Here is a 22,017-nt window from a genome sequence, read left to right as displayed (position 1 = left end):
TCGGTTTTAACTTACAACTAAGACGTTACTTACACTGTATCAGCCAGCTTTACTAACATTTAGCTGTTTGTAAAGCTTTGACATTGTAACTAGTTTCAACTTTCAGCCAAAAGTTGTCCCCTAATCTTAAAATGTGTTGAATTAAACCCAGAGCAATTTCTATATTACCACTGCGTTATTACACAGTACTTACATAGCAACTACACAGGAACCACCCACTTATTTTAAAGAGTAACTTTAACACTACAGCACAAGAAAGTTCCTGTGTAGAAGATACACTTGTCTAATTACATGAAGCAAAACTGAAGTTGATGTACAGGTGTAATTACATAGGCTGTACTGCTGTAATCCATCTGTAACACTGACTAAATCATCAGTAGTTAGTGTTGTTACATGTGTTATTCATGTGTAACTATAAGCAATTAGAGGCATTCAATATTAAGTGGGACTGTCGTTTGTGCTAACCTTTGAACAACCTTTGAACAACCTTTGAACAACCTTTGAACAGTTGAATCGGTCAGCACAACCGTGGACCTAAAAGTGTTCAAACAGTATTATGCTATGTTCTAACGTGGTGCTTTGGTAGTGCCACTCCCATCTCGGTCATTTATACTGAGATTTTCTCTCCCGTGTGAATCAGCTAGAAACATTACACACATCCTGTGGTAACAATCCGATATCCCACCTCTTTATTTAAAACGAATCCCCTCCAAACAGCACGTAAGTTGGGCTCGGTTTATTTAATGTCATTTTCCAGGATGTTCAACAGAACCTTTCTTGTTTTGTGTCTTGTGTCCCTTAAAGGTCACGAGAATTGATGGCACAGTGGAGAGCTCGCCATGCCTCAAAGTCACGCAGAGGTCGTTCGGATCACAGAACAGTAACACGGACATCGTTTTCTACCGCCTCAGCATGCCCATCGAGTGCGCCGAGGGCTTCGCCAAATCCGCCGGCGGGACACTCCCGGCTAACGGCAGCTTCTTCTCCCCCAAGAAAGACCTGGAGGATTTCGAGACCGTGTCGGACTTTGAGGTGCTGATGAAGAGCGCTCACGGCCACATGAGTTCAAACGGGCCGGAAAAAGACAAGGACGAGTTCAACAACCATAAGGACTACAATCAAGAGAAGCCCTCCAAACTCAAACAGAGGTGTGTTGGTGTGTTGGTTCCCTCATTATGCGTGGCAGCTCTCAGGATGGAGATAAATTAACACAAGTGCAGGACATCATCCTCTGCAGTGTTCCCATAGCTGAGTGTTCACTGTGCATTATGCAGGTTCATGCTGAAGAGGTCGAAACCTGACTTCAGCACGAGCAACTCTTCAGCCCGTTTGTCTGAGGAGGTGTTGGCTGATGAGAGAGATGATTACGAGTACCTCATGCAGACGTCCACGGTGAGAAAATCTGAAGCATCATTTGGCCGATATTAAGGTACCACAGATTTATCTGCAAGCTGGTAATGAACCAGATTCATAAATGCTACATTTACAGCACCTATTCTTATTCTTTGTTGAGGGATCTGCCTCCATCTTGCCCTATCCACTGCCTCCTCTACTTTTACACCAACCATCTCCATGTCCACCTTCACTACATCCATAAACCTTCTCTGAGGTCTACCTCTTCTCCTTCTACCCGGCAGCTACATCTCCAACATTCTTTGCCCAATATATCCACTATTCCTCCTCAACACATGTCCAAACCATCTCAACCTGGCCTCTCTGGCTTTATCTCCAAACTGCTCCACCTTCACCGTCCCTCTGATCTGCTCGTTTCTAATCTTGTCCATCCTGGTCACTCCCAACGAAAATCTCAGCATCTTCATCTCCGCCACCTCCAGCTCAGCCTCCTGTCTTTTAGACAGAGCCACAGTCTCCAGACCATCATAGCAGGACGCACTACTGTCTCGTAAACCTTCCCTTTCACTCTTGCTGCTATCCTTCTGTCACACATCAGCCCTGACACCCGTCTCCACCCACTCCATCCTGTCTGCACCCTCTTCCTCACCTCTTTTCTACACTGTCCATTGCTCTGGATGGTTGACCCAAGATATTTGAAGTCATCCACCTTTACGACCTCGACTCCTTGCATCTTCAACCCTTTAATAGTATATTATGGTATAATAAATAGTGTTTAATTTTGATTAAAAAATGATTTCATTAACAACAGTGGCAGTTTATTATTATTATTTTTTTTAGACGTACATGTTGAACTTGAACAGCTCTGCCCAAAATGTGACAGGTCAGGTGAAGTCTAGATTCTGAATGAATTGTGGTCTAAAATGTCATCAGCACTAGAGAGAAGCAGAAAGAAAGCTGCGTCTTAAATTGTGGACGCAGAAAGCACTGAGGTCACTTGCCTCACTGAGTTTGGTTTGTTTAAAAACACGTGAGTGGTTTTTGTACTTGGACCCCATTCACACCTGTACTTTGCACTGGCCACGTGTGATCCAATGCCAAGTGTGAGTGTGGCTGCAGTGCTATGATAGACGTTTTTCACGTGCTGAGAATGCACAATGTAGCTAATCATGTCTAGTTGTTAATGACATAGACTGCAGTATTTGCCCAACTCATTTCAATGATGTTTAATAACTGGTTCAATAGACAATAATAATAATAATAATAATAATAATAATCATCATCAATGCAGGAATGTAAATAAATTCATTTCACATCTGGTCTGCAGTGGTACATTGTCAAACCATGAAATGTGCAACTGTCCAATTAATTACGGTATTCGCTGTATTAACATGTCTATGTTCATAAACATAATAGGAGTAAGCCAGGTCAGGCGTTTCATTGTTTGTCTGTTTGTTTGTGGGTCAGTACTACTACTCGGTGCGGATCTTTCCTGGTCAGGAACCGTCCAGAGTGTGGGTCGGCTGGGTGACCTCGGACTTCCACCAGCACGACCCGGCCTTTCAGCTGGATAAAGTCAGAACGGTCACTGTCACCCTCGGCGACGAGAAAGGCAAAGTTCATGAGAGGTCAGTGATGCTAACAGAGAGGACCACAGTTGTAGTGTTTGTGTAGTGACCATTATTTAACATTAACATGTAATGCTTTAGGACTGGCTGGTGAGCACAGGCTTCAGTTTAGGTGCTACCGTTGGTGTATTTTGGGTTGGAGGCTTGTTCAGTCCAACTAGAGCTCCACAGAAGGCAAATGTGTTGCAAACGTTGCTTCTTTGATCACTGCACTAAATACCATATTGGAAATGTACTGTTGCATGTTGTGATTGCAATATATTTTATGCAATATATGAACAAAAGCAATTTGGTGAATCAACAGTGACACGGTTAAATATTTGCTGGATCAAATGAATGTGCTTAGTGATTATTCCAAGACCTTATTTGCATATTGCAGCTATGTTGCTATACTGCAGCTAATGGGTGAAAATAGCCACCAAAAAATGGGCCAATTCCAAATGATAAAAATGCTAAAATGGAAAGTCACTCATTTGACTGTGTATCCATTTGGGATAAAGGAGAGTAGACTTTGATCGTAAGTGGTGAGGATTTCCCGTGTAATCCTGCCCCCCGGTTGTTCCGCGGTTCTCATGCTGTAGCAGTAATGGCTCCACATCACTCATATCACACAGATAGTTAAACAGGCCAGTAAGCACCGTATTGAACTGTGGTGATGGAACTGTTGTTTATTTTGTTGCTGCGCTGCGCTGATGTGACTTGTTGTGTGGTGTGTACTTGTGTGTTGCAGTATTAAGCGCAGCAACTGCTACATGGTGTGGGCTGGAGAGAGTAATAACCCCGGTCAGGGACGTAATAACAATGGTCTGGAGATCGGCTGCATGGTGGACACGGCCAGCGGCCTGCTCACCTTCACCACCAACGGCAAAGAGCTCAGCACTTACTACCAGGTAAGAGTGTTTGTGTATGTGCATTTTGCATGTGTGTGTGTGTGTGTTGTTGGGCATGCATATCATCGCTGTCACAAAACCTCATTATCTCTAAAATGGAAACTTTATAGGAAAAATAAGTGTCCTTAACGTTAAATGCAGCCTGATGTAATATTATTCCAATCTATTCATCACGCACTGTAAAGAATAGGTGTTGTTTTCCTGTAGTGTAAAAAATAAAAGCAGAAATAGGCAATTAAGGAGAAAAAGATGAGTCAAGTCAAGAGGCTTTTATTGTCGTTCCGTCTATGTACAAGTACACAGTGGAGTGAAATTACGTTCCTCCAGGGACATCACGGTGCAGCATGGAACAAAACAGACAGTACAAAGTGGAGGCATCGTGTGCAAACCAAAAAATGAAGCTAGAAACAATAAATACGATAAATTCAACAGGCATTAGGCCCTGTAAACTGGCACAGTGCTCTCTTCTGGACATGAGGTGCTGAGAATAAGGTGCAGAGATATTAACATGCTGTGATCTGTGAGTCTCGCAGTTAGATGAGACATAAACAACACCTGAATAAAACAGTGGAAACACAGCGTAGCAGCAATGATCCAGATAGTACAAGTAGAGCATCAAAAGAGGAGTGTGTGAGTGTGTGTGTGTGTGCACGTGTGAGTGTAGAGTGTGTGTGTGTGACGAGGGGTTTTCGCATCAGTCCTTTTGAGTTCAAAAACCTGATCACTTGAGGAACAAAGCTGTTGCAGAGTCTGGCAGTGATGGCACGGATGCTCCGGTACCTTCTGCCAGACAGCACAAGTAAAAAGTCTGTGTGAGGGATGGATGGGGTCGTCCACAATGCTGGTGGCTTTGTGGATGCAGCATGTGGTGTAGATGTCCATGGTGGAGGGGAGAGAGACCCCGATGATCTTCTCAGCTGCCCTCTATTCGCTGAAGGGTCTTGCGGTCAGAGAAACATAAAATAACACTGAAGCTCTGGCATAAAGCTTTGCAGTTTATGGAGTTGAACATCCTTGAAATGTGGAGCTGCTGAGCCCCCTCAGCACTGTGTGTGTAATAGAGCTGTGTTTACACTGTTTTTGTGTGTGTAGGTGGAGCCCAGTACTAAACTTTTCCCTGCAGTGTTCGCTCAGGCCACCAGCCCCAATGTCTTCCAGTTTGAGCTGGGACGCATCAAGGTGAGTAAAAGCATACAGAGCCTGATATGTGCACACTGTTACACACACACACACACACACACACACACACACAGTTCGGTCACTTCATTATGTACATCTCCTTGTATCTACACTCATTGTCCATTTTATCAGCTCCTCTTACCATATAGACAGACTGTAGTGCTGCGATTACAGACTGGAGTCCATTGTTTCTCTGCCTATTTTTGTAAGCCCCTTTTTACCCTGTTCTTCAATGGTCAGGACCCCCCGCAGGACCACCAGAGAGTAGGTATAATTTGGATGGTGGATCCTTATCAGCACTGCAGTGACACTGACATGGTGGTGGCTGTGCTGGTACGAGAGTGAGGGGAGAGAAACTCGGGCTGGAGTTCTGGGCAGCTTCTGCCTGGAGCTAGAAGGCCGGACCCCATTTTTAACTGCTGTAGGACTAATACAGGACTGAGGAACAGGGGGGAGGGGGCGGTGGTGGGGACTGCAAAAGTCTGGGAAACAAAAGGTAGGAATGTGAATTTCTAGGGCTTTGGATTGGAAGGAGGAGGAGTTTCAGGCATGGTCCTTCTCCCAAATTTCTGTTATTCCTTAACTCCATAGAGAACTTATCATATCATCACCTGACCATGTGGAAAAAGTAGTAAGGGAAGGCGTATGATCAGAAAAAAAAGAATACTTTGCTGCACATAAATCCCTCCATTTTATCCACAGTAATAGAAAACAAAATGATGTTTATATCCTCCTCAGGCAAGAAAAATCACTGTTGCCATATGGCAGCACCATGTAGTAGATGGACAACCTTAACCTCTTTTATTGATTATGATAAAAGCTGCAGTTTTTTTTTTGAGTAACAAAAGCAGCCCACTGCCACCCCGACACACTCATGTTTTCACCACACTGGGGATGCGTCCGGTACCGTTATTCATAATACAAGACTAATTACGCGATGACGGTTCTGTAAGCTCACGCTGAGAGAACACAAACGCTTAAATTTAGAATTTCCAGCTTTATAAAGTCGAGATTTAGTGTGAAATTTGCTTTTTAGTTTTAGTTAGCACCAACGAGGCTGATGTAGTAGTAGATTGTACAAATAGTTAATTGGCTTCATGCAACCTGTGAGCGAAAATCATGTTGTGGTGTTTAATGACTTACTTGTTTATGTGGTTTCTGACACTGTATGACCTACTGCTACCAATGAACATGTACAAAATATGGATTTAATTCAGGCTTCAAGTAGTGATGAACAGTGTCATGATATTTGAAGCCAATTTCACAGTATTTCAGATTCACCGCAATGTTTTTCTGATAGTTTGAGAAGTTGGGGCTGACTCTTTGTAATGAAACTCGTGGTATGTCCATGTTCTTCAAGTACTAATGAAATCCACCAATAATGGTGTGTGTGCGTGTGTGTGTGTGTGTGTGTGTGTGTGTGTGTGTTTGTGCACCAGAATGTGATGCCGCTGTCAGCAGGCCTGTTTAAAAGCGAGAAGAAGAACGTTGTGCCTCAGTGTCCGCCCCGCCTGCACGTCCAGTTCCTCACACCAGTGCTCTGGAGCCGAGTGCCCAATCATTTCCTCAGGTCAGAAGTCACCCGGGTCAATGAGCGGCACGGCTGGATGGTGCAGTCCATGGAGCCGCTGCAGTTCATGTCCCTGCATATACCTGAGGAGAACAGGTAACACACACACAGATGTGCATGTGTAGTATGCAGTATGTGTAGATATTCCCTATTCAATACACAGCACCCTCCAGAATGACTGGCACGCTTGGTAAAGATGAGATAAAAATCTTTCCTTTTGATACTGAACGTATGAGAGGAATGTAACTTTTCAGTGGGGTCAAATTATCCCAGAACCATTGCCAGCCATGACTGAACAAACGCTGTAACTGGAAAAAAAGGTGAACATTTGGACCCTTAGAAATGTTTCCTCTTTTTTTGTCAATACGTCGAGATATTTTCAAACATATTAATGCGTTTTCAAGTTTGTCCCATCCATAGTAGAGCAGGCTGAAGCCCAGCTGTACGGTACTATGATAGAATCGGCTATTGTAGCCCTTTTGTTCCAATTCAGCTTCAGTGGGACAGTGAATTAATTATTAATGAGCAATTAATAATGCCCGATAAAATAGAAACAAGTTACTTGGAGGCAAGCTTAGAAATGTGTTCTACATATTTTGACATGTGTAAGAATAAGATAAGCTGTTAACTGTTTTTTGAGTAAAGATTTAAGTGATTAACTTCACTTGAACGGGTGATGTTTATCTAAATTCACAAGACCATAAATGACAGTTTCACTGTAATTTGGTTGAAGGTTTGAGACAGTTTATGCCGTTGAGGACTAATATGATTCATGACAGCTACAAGAAAACAGTCTGATTTATTGCACCTAATTATTTTAATCACCTGCTGGCACCAGTCTTTACATTTATATCAGTACTGTGTGTGATAAAGTGCAGCTACAGTGTAAAAGTAATTGAAGCCACCCAGTTCCATCCAGTCAGAGCTCATACAGCAACATAAACCCCCCCCCCAAAAAAAAACATAGAGATTCTCACATGAGTATTTGGTCCAGGTCGGTGGACATCCTGGAGCTGACGGAGCAGCGGGACCTGCTGAAGTTCCACTATCACACCCTGCGTCTCTACTCTGCCGTGTGTGCGCTGGGCAACAACCGGGTGGCCGGCGCCCTCTGCAGCCACGTGGATGAGTCGCAGCTTCTGTCGGCCATCCAAAACAAGTACATGCCGGGCCTGCTGCGCACAGGCTACTACGACCTGCTGATTGACATCCACCTGAGCAGCTACGCCACGGCGCGCCTGATGATGAACAGTGAGTACATTGTGCCCATGACAGACGAAACCAAGAGCATCACACTGTTTCCAGACGAAAAGAAGAAGCACGGCCTTCCCGGCATCGGTCTTAGCACCTCGCTACGCCCACGCATGCACTTTTCCTCGCCTGACTTTGTCAGCGCTGTCACCGGTAGCAACGGATGCAGCGTTGCCGGAGGCGACTGTTTCCAGTACAGCCCTGAGTTTCCCCTGGAGACGCTGAAGAGCCGCACCATGGAGATGCTGACTGAAGCAGTGCAGGAGGGCAGCCTGCACGTTAGAGATCCAGTAGGGGGCAGCACTGAGTTTCTCTTTGTGCCACTCATTAAGCTTTTCTACACGTTGCTGATCATGGGCATCTTCCACAACGGAGACCTGAGGACCATCCTGCGGCTCATCGAGCCCAGCGTCTTTGCACAGGACTCCAGGACCGAGGGGGCGTCCAGAGCGCCAGACAAGGATGGTAGTCCTGCAGAAAGTCCCACAGGAGGCCTCGGAGGAGGGGAGGAGGAGGCGAGAGCGAAGGGTGCCTTACCCAAAGAGGGGCTGCTGCAGATGAAGCTGCCCGAACCGGTCAAACTGCAGGTCAGAGCTTAACAGGAGCTTCTGTGTAGTAGATCTGATGCATCAGCTCAGTCTGAAATACTGAAATGATATTATCTCTGAACTTTAAGAAGCTCTTTGTTCTTGTTTGTTTATTTATTTAGTTTTTTTTATATATATATTTTAGTATCTTTGAGTTCATGATAGAATATCCAGTTAATAGCATAGAAGGACCACTGCTGTTGCAAAACATACAGCAGCAAGCAGAGGAACGTTTTATTGTTCAAAAACAATTTATAGTTGAATAATAGATACAGAAAAATTCATAGTAGTTACCTACAGTGCTGTGAAAAAGGATTTCCCACCCGATTTCTTCTGTTTTTGCTCTTTTGTCACATTTGAATGTTTCAGCTCATTCAAATAATTTTAATAAAAGGAAAAGAGAGCAAGAGTAAACAAAAAGTGCAGATTTTAAATGATCATTCAATTTATTAAAGATAAAGTCTTCGAAACCTAAATCACCCATGTGAAGAAGTACTTGCCCCTAAACCTAATAACTGCAATCAAACGTTTGCAATAACTTGAGTCTTTTACATCACCGTGGAGGAATTCTGGCCCACTCCACATTTTTTTGCAGATTTGTTTTAATTCGGCTACATTGGAGGGTTTTCGAACATGAACGGCCTGTTTAAGGTCCTGCCACAGCATCTCATTGGGGTCCAAGTCAAGACTTTGACTCATCCAAAACCTTCAATTTGCTTCTTTTGAGCCATTCAGAGGTGGACTTGCTTGTGCGCTTCTGATCATTGTCCTGCTGCGTAACCCAACTGCGATTGAGTTTTAGATCCCTGACGGGAGGACACTCACGGATGATTTTCTGATAGAGAGCAGAATTAATGGTTTCATCAGTTATCACAAGTCGCCAGGGTCCTGCAGAAGCAAAGTAGCCCCAGACCATCACACCACCACCATGTTTGTATGTTGGTATGATGTTCTTATGTTGGAATGCTGTGTTAGATTTATGCCAGATGTAACGAGACTCATGTCTTCTAGAAGTTCCATCTTTGTCTCATCAGTCCACAAAATATTATCCCAAAAGTCTTGGGGGCCATCTAGAAGCCTTTGTGCTCTTTTTGGTCAGCAGTTGTTTGCACTTTGCAACTCTCCCATGGATGCCGGTGTTTGTTTTACTATGGAATCATGTACATTGACCTTAACTGAGGCACGTGACCCCTGCAGTTCTTTAGACACTCGTCCAGGGTCTTTTGTGACCTCCTGGATGAGTCGTCGTTGCTCCCTTGATGGAGTTTTTGCTGCAATTTTACTTTCCTATTTGTGAATAATGGCTCTCACTATGGTTCGCTGCAGTCCCAGAGCTTTAGCAATGGTAGATTATGACTTTGGCTCACATCTGTATTTAAATTTCTTTAGAACGTGGCATCATGTGCTGCTGTTTGAGACCATCTAGCTTCTTCACATTGTCAGACAGGTTCTAGTTACGTGATGTTTAGATTCAACAAGTCTGGTAGTGACCGTGCCTGGTTGTGTCTAGTGGAACTGAACCCAATAGTCAGCTGAATTTGCTTAACTGGTTGGTTGGTTTCATAGCTAAGGGGGCAATTACTTTTTCACACAGGGCCAGGTAGGGCACTTTGATGATCTGAAACATTCTGTGTGACGAAATTAACAAAAGACCCTTTCTGTCCGCCTCCCCCCCGCCCCCCTTTCCTCTCTCAGATGTGTCACCTGCTGCAGTATCTGTGTGACTGTCAGGTCCGGCACCGTATCGAGGCAATCGTGGCCTTCTCTGACGATTTTGTGGCTAACCTACAGGAGAACCAGCGCTTCCGCTATAACGAGGTCATGCAGGCGCTCAACATGTCGGCTGCCCTGACCGCCCGCAAAACCAAAGAGTTCCGCTCACCGCCCCAGGAACAGGTCAGCTGGTTATGATGCAACACCCAGGTGTTTTTATATCAGCCCTTTCAGGCCACAGCCAGTTAGCTTCACGTTCCCACTGGAGTGATGTGCAGTGTTGTCCCTGCGCACAGTCTGTGTGGGAAAGGTGTGGGAAAATGATGTTCCTGATGTGGGAAGCGAATGGAACGTTGCAGACTTTTAGAAGAGCCACACATCCACAAGGAGGAACCCACATCCTTCAGCCTGGACTATTTTGTGACTGAGTTGTAATACAGGGCAGCCGGCCACAGCAGAGGTCATGTGTATATCCGCTGTATAAAGGCGCAGTAGCAAAAGCAGCTTATTTAGTACTAAAGGATGAAGAGAGATTGGAAAATTGTCATAAAAAATAAATTATGGCTGTTTTTTGTTAAATAAAATCTTTACAATACACACGGAATATATAGAATATGCCCCCCTTAAGGACTCCTGTGTTACTTCATGGGAATAATAAAAAAAGTCTTGTTTATGTGGATTAACGATCCTCTTCATTGAAGTCTGAGGCATGTCGTGTTGCATTGTCATGGTGTGTGTGCTCTTCTCTCAGATTAACATGCTGCTGAGCTTTAAGGATGAAAAGCAGGACTGTCCGTGTCCAGAGGACATCAGAGACCAGCTGCTGGAGTTCCATGAGGATCTAATGAGCCACTGCGGTACGCACAAAACTATCAGACCCTCAAACTCTGTGAGCTGCTCTTATGAGTTAAATTCCTATTCAGAGGGGGCTTCAACAGTAGAAGCTGTACTGAATCATATTCAGTTAAAATATGCGTATGTTGTTGTACAGTGTGTATTGTTTACTGTGTGTTATATTATATTTTTATGTGAGTTGTGCTACTATAGAGTTGAATTACATCATGATGCACCAGAGAGAGTTACCACCAACAGGCAAAAAAGACTGGACGTGGTGGAGTCGCATGACCACACGCATGGTAGATTTAAAGGGGACAGTACATGAACACAGAGTGGGGAAAAGTTAAACAGAATTTAAAAAAAAAATCAAAATAAACGACTTGGGCAAGATTACGTTGGTTAGAGGTTCTGAACGTTGGTTTCGATTTCTTTTCGATTAATCGCCCAGCCCTGCTTCAAGCACAGTTTTGTGATTAACCTGCTGTACGTCATCAGAATATCCCCTGAAATCCAGGCCTATAGAGAACAGCCTAAAACACATCTAGTGCAGAAAAAGCAAGGATACGAACCCATTCAGTACCAAGCTTGAAGATGCTCTTAGGATAAAATATTTGATTATATCTCATTTTTTAAAATAGTACTTTTTCTTAGTTTTAACGCTTAACCTATAGTTCTCCTAATGACTTAAGAGTTTCCTGTGGTTTCCTGTGTTTTCTTAGCATTTTACTTGTTTGTTCTGCTTTTACTGTTTTCTCTAATCACATTTCTATCGTCTTTTTTTTAGCCAATCGTATTTCGGAGTAGAGCAAGACATGAATTGGATTTTATACATATTTAATACTTATTTAAAATGGTCATTTAAGAAATTAAACTTGAGTGTTTTCATTTTCTCCCCTTGATCTTTGATATGCAGGGCACTGTTTTTAGAGACCACCCTCTGTTTAGTTCATTAACAGCCAAAACAGCCATTAAGTACAAGTTATTCATTTTTCAGCTTCTGGAAGAAAATAGCAAGAAACACGTATTCAACAGAAAATTCAACCGAAACCTCAACAACCGAAAATCTCATTTTTTTTTCTTCAGCCTTTTTTGTGTCCACTCTTTCCCTTTATTACAGCTTCTGTTATTTTCAGGAAAGTCGCTTTCGGTCTTTTCAAAGCAAACTGCTCAGATATTGTTCCATCATTCTGAGACCAGCAGCTTCTTTATGTGATGTGTCCGTCTCCTTTTCTCAGTGAGGTTCTTCTTGATCAGCTACACGTCCTTTCAGACCCACAGCACTGAGGGGTCTTCTCACAGTGGACGGATGGACAGAAACACCTGTGGATGTTTTCAGATCTGAAGCAGCTTGATCTTCTCCTCTCTCTCAGAGAGGAAAGCTTTAAGTGCTGTTTCTCTGGCAGGGGTTGTGCTGATGGCCTGCCCAGTGTTAAGTTGTTGTCCCATTTTCTTGAAAACTTTCAATTATTCAGTTTTGGAAACTTCTCACTTTTCATTTATTGCTGTGGCTTTCTCTTTATTTATGCTAGTGGGTTATCTCGTATCTAAAATCTTTAGAAAAGAAAATCATGAGAAAAGAAAATCACGTACTTGTTGGCCATTTTGACTGGGAATTTAATGAAGTAAAGGTGGTCTCTAAACTTTTTCACAATACTGGATGGGTTTGTTGTGCAGGATGGGTGGTAGCAACAGCCTGTGTTAGTAATGATAACTTATTAAAGGTGATGTTGTGTATGTGTGTGTATTGGTGCAGGTATAGAGATTGATGATGATAAGGCAGGTGAAGCGGACAGTGATTTCACCATCAGAGGGCGTCTGATGTCACTGGTGGAGAAGGTGGCCTACTTGAAGAAGAAAATGGCTGATATGCCAAAGAAAAAAAAAGCCAAGAAACCCAGTAAGCCATCGTTTTCCTCTTCTGTGTCTTCAGCAACATGTAGCTTTACCTCGTTCTCCTCGTACTTCTAGCACACATCACACTGGATTACTGCTTTACCTGGATTGAAACAGAAAAGTCGTTGATAGCGCCAGACTTTCAGAGAGCGCAGCGTAAGACATACACTACAGGTCCAAGGGCTTATAGACACCTGGTCATCCAGCATTTCTTCTGAAATCAAGGGTATTGATAGCAAGTTTGTCCCCTTTTGCTGCAGTAACAGCCACACACTAGATGTTGAAACATTGCTGTGAAAATCTGATTGAGCATTAATGAGCTCAGGTACTGATGTTGGATGATAAGTTCTGGACCACTCCTGCTCATCCCAAAAGTACTGGATGGAGCTCCATCACTCCAGAGTACACTATTCCTCTCCACAGCCCAGTGCTGGGGGTTCTTTATGCCCATCTAACTGATGGCACGGTCAGTTTGGGGTCATATGCAAATGCTCCAGAGCTTCCCAATTTATTGGTCTTTGTGTTTCTATGAGGATTATACAGTTGAACGGTTATGTCAGCACTGAGTGTACTTTATATTAGCTGGATTTAGTAATTAGAAGGACTGTCTGGATAGTTTTGGACATTTACTGCACCTGACCTCCTAATAATGCCTATAAAATAATAATAACGCCTCAGGCAAAACTTTAGTTGATAAACATGTGTAATTACATAGGTTGTAATCCAGCTGTAACAGTGGTTGGTTGGTGTAGTGGTTAACACCTTTACCTTCTACACTGTAGACTGGGGTTCAATCCCCCAGCAGGGCAAGTACCCTACACTATACCAATAAGAGTCCTTGGGCAAGACTCCTAACACCACCTTTGCCTTCCTGTGTAAAATGATATAATTGTAAGTTGCTCTGGATAAGAGCGTCAGCCAAATGCCGTAAATGTAAATGTAAACCGTTAGTAGTTACAGTGTTGTTGTATATGTTCACATGTGACTACGCGGTTAATATAAAGTGGGACCATAGTTTTTTATAATCTGATACCCATAAAATGTATCAAGAGCTGGCGGTAATCAACACCACCTCTATCATGACTGGAGTTCAGCAGGATGTACAGTAAAGCCATATTTCACAGCCCCCACCCCCTTACCCAATTCATAGTAAATCATCCAACACATGTTTGGTGTCTGAAGTTTGCTTCTTTAGTCTTATACTAGAACTATTGTGCTAATGTGATTAACAAGTATTGGAAGCCAGTTAGGATTGAGGAAACTGAAGAATCTGTATTCTTAAGTCAATCTATTTAGAGTTGTTATGTAATCTCAAATACATTTGTTTATGCAGTTTCTGACACTGTCAGTGTTGGACAGTGACTAAGTAAATGTAATTAGTTACTATACTTAGTTTTTTGAGTATCTGTACTTTACTGAAGTTTCTCCATTGTGGGCGACTTTTTCCTTTCACTCCACTACATTTCAGAGTCTAATATCCGACTTTTTCCTCCTGCATTTTGAGAAATCTGTTGTTCCTTTTGGTTTCTGTGTGTATAAAAACGTAACATGTCAAAACGAAAGAAGCGCAAAGCCAGAGCACCAATCAGGGCCCAGCGGTCACTTTGTTTAGAGCTGGTTTTGACCTGTTGGTCATACCGACCCAGTGCAGCACGCGGTTCAACGTCAGCGCAGCAGCGTAAAACTTTGGGAGAGTCTGTTCAACATAAATGATGAACTAACCTAACTTTGTGTAAATAGAGCACAATATAGAAATATGTCCACATATGCAGTCGAGACTGACGCGGCTTTTTTCTGAATTTCTACAAACACCATTTCATTTTATAGTAAATGAGTTTGGGCTGGTTTATGTTTATGAACAGACGCCTACAGATCAACATAGTAAAGGAGCTCATCTGTGATCCTGAGTTTAAAGCCAGTTTTTATTCAACTTAAACTCGGAACTAAGTTGTAAATAAATCTGAAACTGAAACTTTGCTTGTGTGTAAAAAGTGATTTCAGAGCCACTCGGTTCTCCCTGATGGAAACTGTTTACCTTCAGTGTTTTGTGCTTCTGATCATTTTAATAGACGTCAGCGTCACTAATTAATGACGTTCTATTAAAAGACTGGTTTACCAAGAGAGACGCTGGAGGACTTTCACCTGAAATGAGTTCATGAAGCCAGTCTGGTTATAAAAATGATAACAGGACCAGATCAGAGCCAGAATTACTCTTTTAGTACTTTTACTTTATACTTAAGTACATTTGAAGGGAAATACTTTAGTACTTTTACTCAAGTGGAGGTCTAAAGGGAGGAACTTCTACTTTTACTGGAGTAATATTTTACCTTGGGTATCTCTACTTTAACTCCAGTACATGATTTGTGTACTTTGACCACCACTGGACACTGTATAACACACTGTTATCTATAAATATGGACCAAAGTGAGTTTCATTGCATCAAACAGTGGCAGCAGCTGTCTGAATTTGTTCATACGTTTATCCATGTTTATAAATGTGTTAAACAGTGACACAAACCACAAATCCGCACAGTTTAAAGCAAGTGTGATATTTAAGGCTTTCGGTTTACACAGTGCTGTTGTTTTTTTTTCATTGTGGCTGTACCACAGATGTTACGAGTAAATTTTCGATGCCCTCCCTCGCAGGCACTCTGCAGCAGTTAATTTCAGAGACGATGGTGCGCTGGGCCCAGGAGTGCGTGATCGAGGATCCAGAGCTGGTGCGAGCGATGTTCGTGCTGCTGCACAGGCAGTATGATGGCATCGGAGGACTGGTCCGAGCGCTACCCAAAACATACACCATCAATGCTGTCTCTGTGGAGGACACCATCAACCTGCTGGCTTCTCTGGGACAGATCCGCTCCCTGCTCAGCGTCCGTATGGGCCGTGAAGAGGAAAAACTCATGATTCGTGGCCTCAGGTGGACGCACACCTACACCTACACTTTTATTTTTATGCAGTGCCAGGACATTCGGTCATGTATGTATCCCAAATGTCATATATGTAGTAGTTACATATGTAGAAAATACCCTTAAATATATAATACTATGTATAATTTTTATTTCAAGTGCATGTAATAATATGCATTTCATATATATATATATATATATATATATATATATATATATATATATATATATATATATATATATATATATACACTGGAGAAGGAAAAAAACCCACTCCACATTTAATGCAAGTCAGTGGAACCGAACTGCTGCCGTTTGTGAGGCTGGCGACTTATGTTCTTAACTAGAACTAGGCTGAGCAATTAGCTAAAACGCTTAAAGATAACTAACAGCCTAAACCACTCCAACATTAATATCACAGGCTTGATTATCACAGCACTTGTGGTATGATTAACTGTAAAACATCAGTATAAGAGTCTAAAGGAGTCACTTGAATGGGTTACATGCTTCACATGTCTGAGTTTCAGTCAGAAGTAGTCAAGAAATTGTGTCCTCTACAGCCAAATAGTGCATCATTTATCAAGTGTGGATGTGCCTGAATCCCAAATGGCTGTTTCTTAGCTATAGTGTGCACTATTGGGCTGCAGGATCCAGTATTTGAATTCCTACGTAGTGCACTATATAGGGAGCAGGGAGCCATTTGAGATGTAGCCCCAGAGTGAGAAAAGGGTGCCGCTGGATTGGAGCTAAATAGGGCTTGGGGTGATAATTTTGTGAACAGAAAGTGCTCATAAAGTGAAAGTTTTTGCATTAAACAGTGCGGTGTTGTCATATGTTCATTGTTACATGACAAAAGGTTAAGTACTTCATTAAATGACTGCAGTGTACAGCAATGTGCGATTGAGCATTGTCCTCATTTTGCGGTCCATAGTTGCTTGGTAAATTGTCTATTTTACAATATTATATGTTGACTGGCCACTCTCATGGCTTATTGCTTTAATATACACATGAGTGTATTAGATATACATAAGTGCCTATATTACTCACAATCAGGAATGTGACATCACAACCATGATGAATGCAAAACGGGCTGTTGAGTGGTACATTCTAGATCTTTCTTGCCCATTTATCCACGCAGTAAATGAAGTATTATATATTATATATTATATATTCACTAACGCATTGTTTTCTTGTCCTTTGCAGCGACATCATGAACAATAAGGTGTTCTACCAGCACCCGAACCTGATGAGAGCTCTGGGCATGCATGAGACCGTCATGGAGGTCATGGTCAATGTACTGAGTGGAGGAGAGTCCAAGGTAATGTAAGATTACATCACCTCCAGCATGCCTAGCAGAGAATTTCTGCCTTATAAATTAGAAGCCGTCCAGCAGACAATTACTAGCTAATCTCCTGGAATACTGCTAGTGGAGATTTAGGGCCTCATTACCCAGAAATGCTCTAAACAGAGAGTTTGAACTTCATCACATAGTAAACAGCCAGTTGACAATTACTATCTTGTCACCAAGAAAGAAACCAAGCAGAGGATTCATCAGCGGTTCTATGCGGCGTATAATAGAAGCTCAGTGTAAAGACATCACATCTATTGCAACATTCCATGACCTGTTTATCCACTAGTCTCATGAGCTGTAATGCAGGGAGTGTGTTATCGCAAAATAACATCAAAGCTGTGATTTAGTCGCTGTAGAGTGTTGCCTTGAGTGTTCTATTGGTTTTATACAACAGGTAAATAATTAAAGTAAGAAATTAATAAACTGGGGCGTGAACGGGGCATTTAATGTTTTAATGTTCAGTTCCTTCCTCCAAATTATAGCTCCTTAACGAGCAGCGTGTTGCTACGTCAGAGTAACGAGCTCCGCCCACTCGCTGTTCAGTTTGCTGTAAGCCTCGCCTCTTAATGTACGGACTGAGCCATAAAACAGTCACAATATCAGGTTCAGCTCAGTTTGGTCAGTTTTTCCAGATCAGTATTAATGTTGTTTGGTTCCAGGCGGTCTGTAAAGCTTCTTACAGCCCGTTTAGTCTGGCGAATGGTGTTGGGTTAATTTCCGGCTGATTCCAGGTTGTATAGCTGTTCTTCTGCCACAGCTGTCGCCTGAAAAGCTGCTCAGCGGTGACGACAGTTTGGGAATTTAGTGTCGTCTCGTCTTCAGAGTTGGACCAAATCGGCTGTCGGTCAAATGTGATCTCAAGTGTCCGTTTTCTGTTTGTGGCAAAGTAAGAAGTAAAAACGTTCAAATGGCTCGAGCGTCTCCTACAGCTGTCAAAGTCGTTGCCTAGCAACAGTGTCTCAGCAGAGTGATAGTATTTGTGAAAAACCTGTGATGTTACAGCGAAATAACAACACAGATAAAACGCTTCTCACTCAATCAGCTTGGATGGCTGGAACTAACTGCTGTATAAAACACATTTGAGGCTGTATTCTATTCTCAACTCAACAAAGCCAGCAGTTCCATACAACATGTTTGACATGATTGACTCAAGAATTGTTTTGTGACATCCAAAAAAAGGGGTTATGTAATGCGCCATAAAGATTTTTTTTGTTTTACAGATGTTTAGGAAATATGAGGTTAAATTCATTACGATTTTTAAAATTATAATAAGCCTTCCAAGAGGATGTAATCATGTAAATACCATGTTTTTTATGGCAGAAGGTCAAAGAAATAACTCATTGAAAAGCCTAATCTGTACAGTTTTCCCCCTTGACTCTGTTTTTGAGCAGGAAAGACATGTTTAGTGTTGGAAGTTTGCGTCTTTCATTTGGCACTGAAGCAACAAGGCATGGAAACAAGTCATCGAAACTAGCAGGTCGAATTCATCACATGCTTAAAACCATAATGAGCAGGTGCATAATCTCAACATCAGTGTCATACATTGTCAAAAACCACAGATTTAGACTTGCAGTTTGTGTGTTGTTAATCAATGTATATAAGCTTCAATTATTTGTTAGCTACACCAGCCTTGTAGCTCCAGTGTGGAGCTAAAGAAGCAAACTTCAGACACCATGTCTTGGCGGACTGATCGCATTTCATTCGGCGCCAGGGAAAAGGTGTATAAATTAGATTGACTAGATGTTAAATTCTAGAGTTTCATGTTTGGATCATTAGTGAAATGACTCGATGTGGAGGATTTCACTTCATCAGCTCATGTTTATTAGAATGTCTTATTATTTAAGTGACCCTTATGAGTCCCACAACGGGGAGATTTCACCTCCGCATTTACCCCATCCATGTAGTGAAACGCCACAAACACACTAGTGAGCACACACACTAGGGGGCAGCCCTATCCGGAGCGCCCGGCAAACAGTTGGGGGTTAGGTGGTTAGGTGCCTTGCTCAAGGACACCTCTGTCATGTGCTGTCAGTTCTGGGGATTGAACCCTTGACCTTCCGGTCACAGGGCCGGTTCCCTAACCTCCAGAGAAGATTAGCACTATATGTCCAGACAGTCATTCTAATGAATTCTAGTGAATTCATTGATTTTAAGGTACACCCATTCCTGATACAGACATTGAGTTGCACACACAACTCATAGAAATGCTTTAGGATGCTCTTGAAAAGCTGCACTTTGAGGCTCCCGAGTGACGCAACCATCTAAGCGTTGGCCCAGGAGATCCCTGGTGATGCTACAGTTGTCCATAGCTGGGAGTCCAAGAGAGCACAACTGTCCTCGCTCTCACTGGGTGGGTAGGATGGCCCCCCTTCTCCCTCCATCACTCAACATGATGCTGACATAACAGATTTGGCGGTTGGCGCTTTCCTCCGAGCTCGTTCGGCTGTCCCGTGACGTTGCGTGAACGACAGCTCGAAAAAGAATCGGTGGTTGGTTTCACAGCCTGTGCTAACCTTCACCCTCCTAGCGTTGGTAGTATCGTGTGATTGGGGGAGTCTTAAGTAGTAGCGGGTGGAATTGGAGACGACTAAATTAGGGAGAAAATCAGGTAAAAATAAAAAATAAAAAAAATTAAAAAGCTGCACTTAAGTCTGAACATGAACTTTTGGACATATTATCCATATTTCTGATCAATAAAAATGATATAACAGTAATTTAGAGACATTTATAAAGTAAATCAACCTTAAGTGTCTTGTTAATGTACCTCTACCCAATTTGATCTGTGTGTTTGCATTCAGTGTTTTATTTTTTGTTTTGTTTTTATTTGTTTTTTTTGCTTGTGTTTTTGAAAAATGAGACAAAAATGGAAGAACCAAAAAAAATATCCACATGCCAAAAACAAGTTTGGTAACAAGTATTACATTCTTGATAGTTTGGAGGTCAAATTACCAGGAGATATGGCAGAATTAGTTCACCTGCATTGAAGGTGTTCAGTAAGAGGGTCCCACTTTTCTACTACTTGACTGAACCTGTAATCACATATCATCATCTTTCCAGGTATGTAGAGGAAGCCATTTCAGGCAGCCATGTTCTAAATGAATGAGGCAGTTCAGATTTCCGCTCCTGAGAAAAATCTTTTTTTGTTAAAATCATGCTAAACATTAATGCCTGCTGTTGTTTACATGGTAAGAAAAGTAGGGTAAACAAACAGCCCATCAGTACCGGGTCAGGAAGAATCTCTTTGCTGTACACTTTGGCAAACTAGTTAAATATGTTGACCACAATAAGACATTCTGGGGCAGAACCTGGGGCAGATCTGTTGCATAGTTTAGAGGCAGAAGGGCAGATTTGGTAAAAGTTCAGATCTTATCGAATTTCTCTTTGGAGTAGTGTAACTTATGGATGATCCAAACTTGAACTAATCATAGTCTTTCATTGATGGCATTCCTTAAGCCTTCCTCCGACTGGGGTTATAATAGTGTTAAGATCTTCCTTAGGATTTAGTTTTTATTGAGATTTGGCTTTTGTTTATTGATTTGGTTTTAGTGTTAGTTTTAAGGGCGCATGAATAGTCTTGTGTTCTTTTCATTTCTGAAAATGACTGGTTTAAGTTTGGTTTTAGTCTTTAGTGTTATGGTGGACGCTGTGACAGAAGGTATTTAATAAGAGCAGAATAACATTAGAACCACAGTAGACTGAGCTCGGCTCAGTTCCGGCATTCCTTCAAGGTGGAATTCTTCTAAACTCTCCTTCACACAGTGGAAAAACAGAAATTCCATTTTGTTTTAGTTTGTTTTGCATTGGACGTTTTAGTTTAGAAACTATCGTTTTATTTTTATTTGTTACTTTTTACCGCAATTTTTTGTTTTAGTCATCGTTTCTGTTTACCTTTAATAACAGCCTCATCAGATAGGCCTGACTGCTTTTCTAACTGTCTCCTGTTCTGACACTCTTCACCGTTTCTTTCTCCTCTAAAGGAAATCACGTTCCCCAAGATGGTGGCCAACTGCTGCCGTTTCCTGTGCTACTTCTGCCGTATCAGCCGTCAGAACCAGAAGGCCATGTTTGACCACCTGAGCTATCTGCTGGAGAACAGCAGCGTGGGTCTCGGTAACAACGCCCCCGTTTCTCTTCTTTTAAAGATGACTGATGGAGTTTTACTGGGCAGTGAAGAGTCTCTAAACATTCACTTACAGCCATAAGCAAACGTTTGTGCGCCCCAGTGAAATGACAGTTAGCACGTCCTCTTCTGCAGTGGTCACCAGCCCTGAGATCTACTTTCCTGCAGAGTTTAGTTGCATCCTGCATTCAACATGCAGGCGCCTCTATTACCTAACACTAATGCATCTCATCCAGCCTGTCAGGAACGTCTGAAGAAACTGAAGCAGGTGAGGCACATCATGGTTAGAACAACACTCTGCAGGACAGTAGAGCTCCAGGACCAGGGGTGGTGACCGCTACCACTACTACCGCTTTCTGTCCCCTGTAGAGAATGTTAACATGTTTTCACTCTAAAAATCAACGAAAGGTCTCATTTGACTGGAAACGTTCCAACTTTTGTACATGACTGTGTATATAAAAGCTGTGATCTCTGTGATCGTTCATCTCCGCTCTCAGCTCACCTCTTAATACTCTACTGAGAAAGTTTACCTGCTCTTCTAACGCAGCCCGCTGGTTTTTATTTTCTGTTGTTTACCTGTTTTCCGTCCGAGAGAGTGCTCAGCCCAACATTAGAGTAAATAGACTTTGCTAATGAGCTGTAGAGACCGTTAAGAGCTGGTAAGAGGCTATTACACAAAATGTACCTCAGTTCCCTGAGGGTGCGTTATTACAGAAGATGGCTTTGGATATAATAAG

General features: G+C 42.3%; 1 protein-coding gene across 30 annotated transcripts in view; it reads left to right on the top strand.

Moving 5' to 3' along the window:
• ryr2a (ryanodine receptor 2a (cardiac)) overlaps positions 1 to 22,017 on the top strand; it is a 352,340-nt gene that overhangs the window by 211,636 nt on the left and 118,687 nt on the right. For all 30 annotated transcript variants that reach the window (XM_037544154.1, XM_037544155.1, XM_037544139.1 and 27 more), the window contains 13 exons: positions 805 to 1,148; positions 1,275 to 1,392; positions 2,821 to 2,981; positions 3,712 to 3,871; positions 4,964 to 5,050; positions 6,490 to 6,716; positions 7,615 to 8,458; positions 10,154 to 10,354; positions 10,923 to 11,028; positions 12,762 to 12,905; positions 15,547 to 15,820; positions 17,013 to 17,127; positions 21,138 to 21,270. In XM_037544154.1, the coding sequence (XP_037400051.1) occupies positions 805 to 1,148; positions 1,275 to 1,392; positions 2,821 to 2,981; positions 3,712 to 3,871; positions 4,964 to 5,050; positions 6,490 to 6,716; positions 7,615 to 8,458; positions 10,154 to 10,354; positions 10,923 to 11,028; positions 12,762 to 12,905; positions 15,547 to 15,820; positions 17,013 to 17,127; positions 21,138 to 21,270 (2,914 nt within the window). The remainder of the gene's footprint in view (positions 1 to 804; positions 1,149 to 1,274; positions 1,393 to 2,820; positions 2,982 to 3,711; positions 3,872 to 4,963; positions 5,051 to 6,489; positions 6,717 to 7,614; positions 8,459 to 10,153; positions 10,355 to 10,922; positions 11,029 to 12,761; positions 12,906 to 15,546; positions 15,821 to 17,012; positions 17,128 to 21,137; positions 21,271 to 22,017) is intronic.

Source organism: Pygocentrus nattereri, chromosome 13 (assembly GCF_015220715.1).
Source record: "Pygocentrus nattereri isolate fPygNat1 chromosome 13, fPygNat1.pri, whole genome shotgun sequence".
Classification (NCBI taxonomy): Eukaryota; Metazoa; Chordata; class Actinopteri; order Characiformes; family Serrasalmidae; genus Pygocentrus; species Pygocentrus nattereri.
This window is presented reverse-complemented; position numbering and strand designations above follow the sequence as displayed.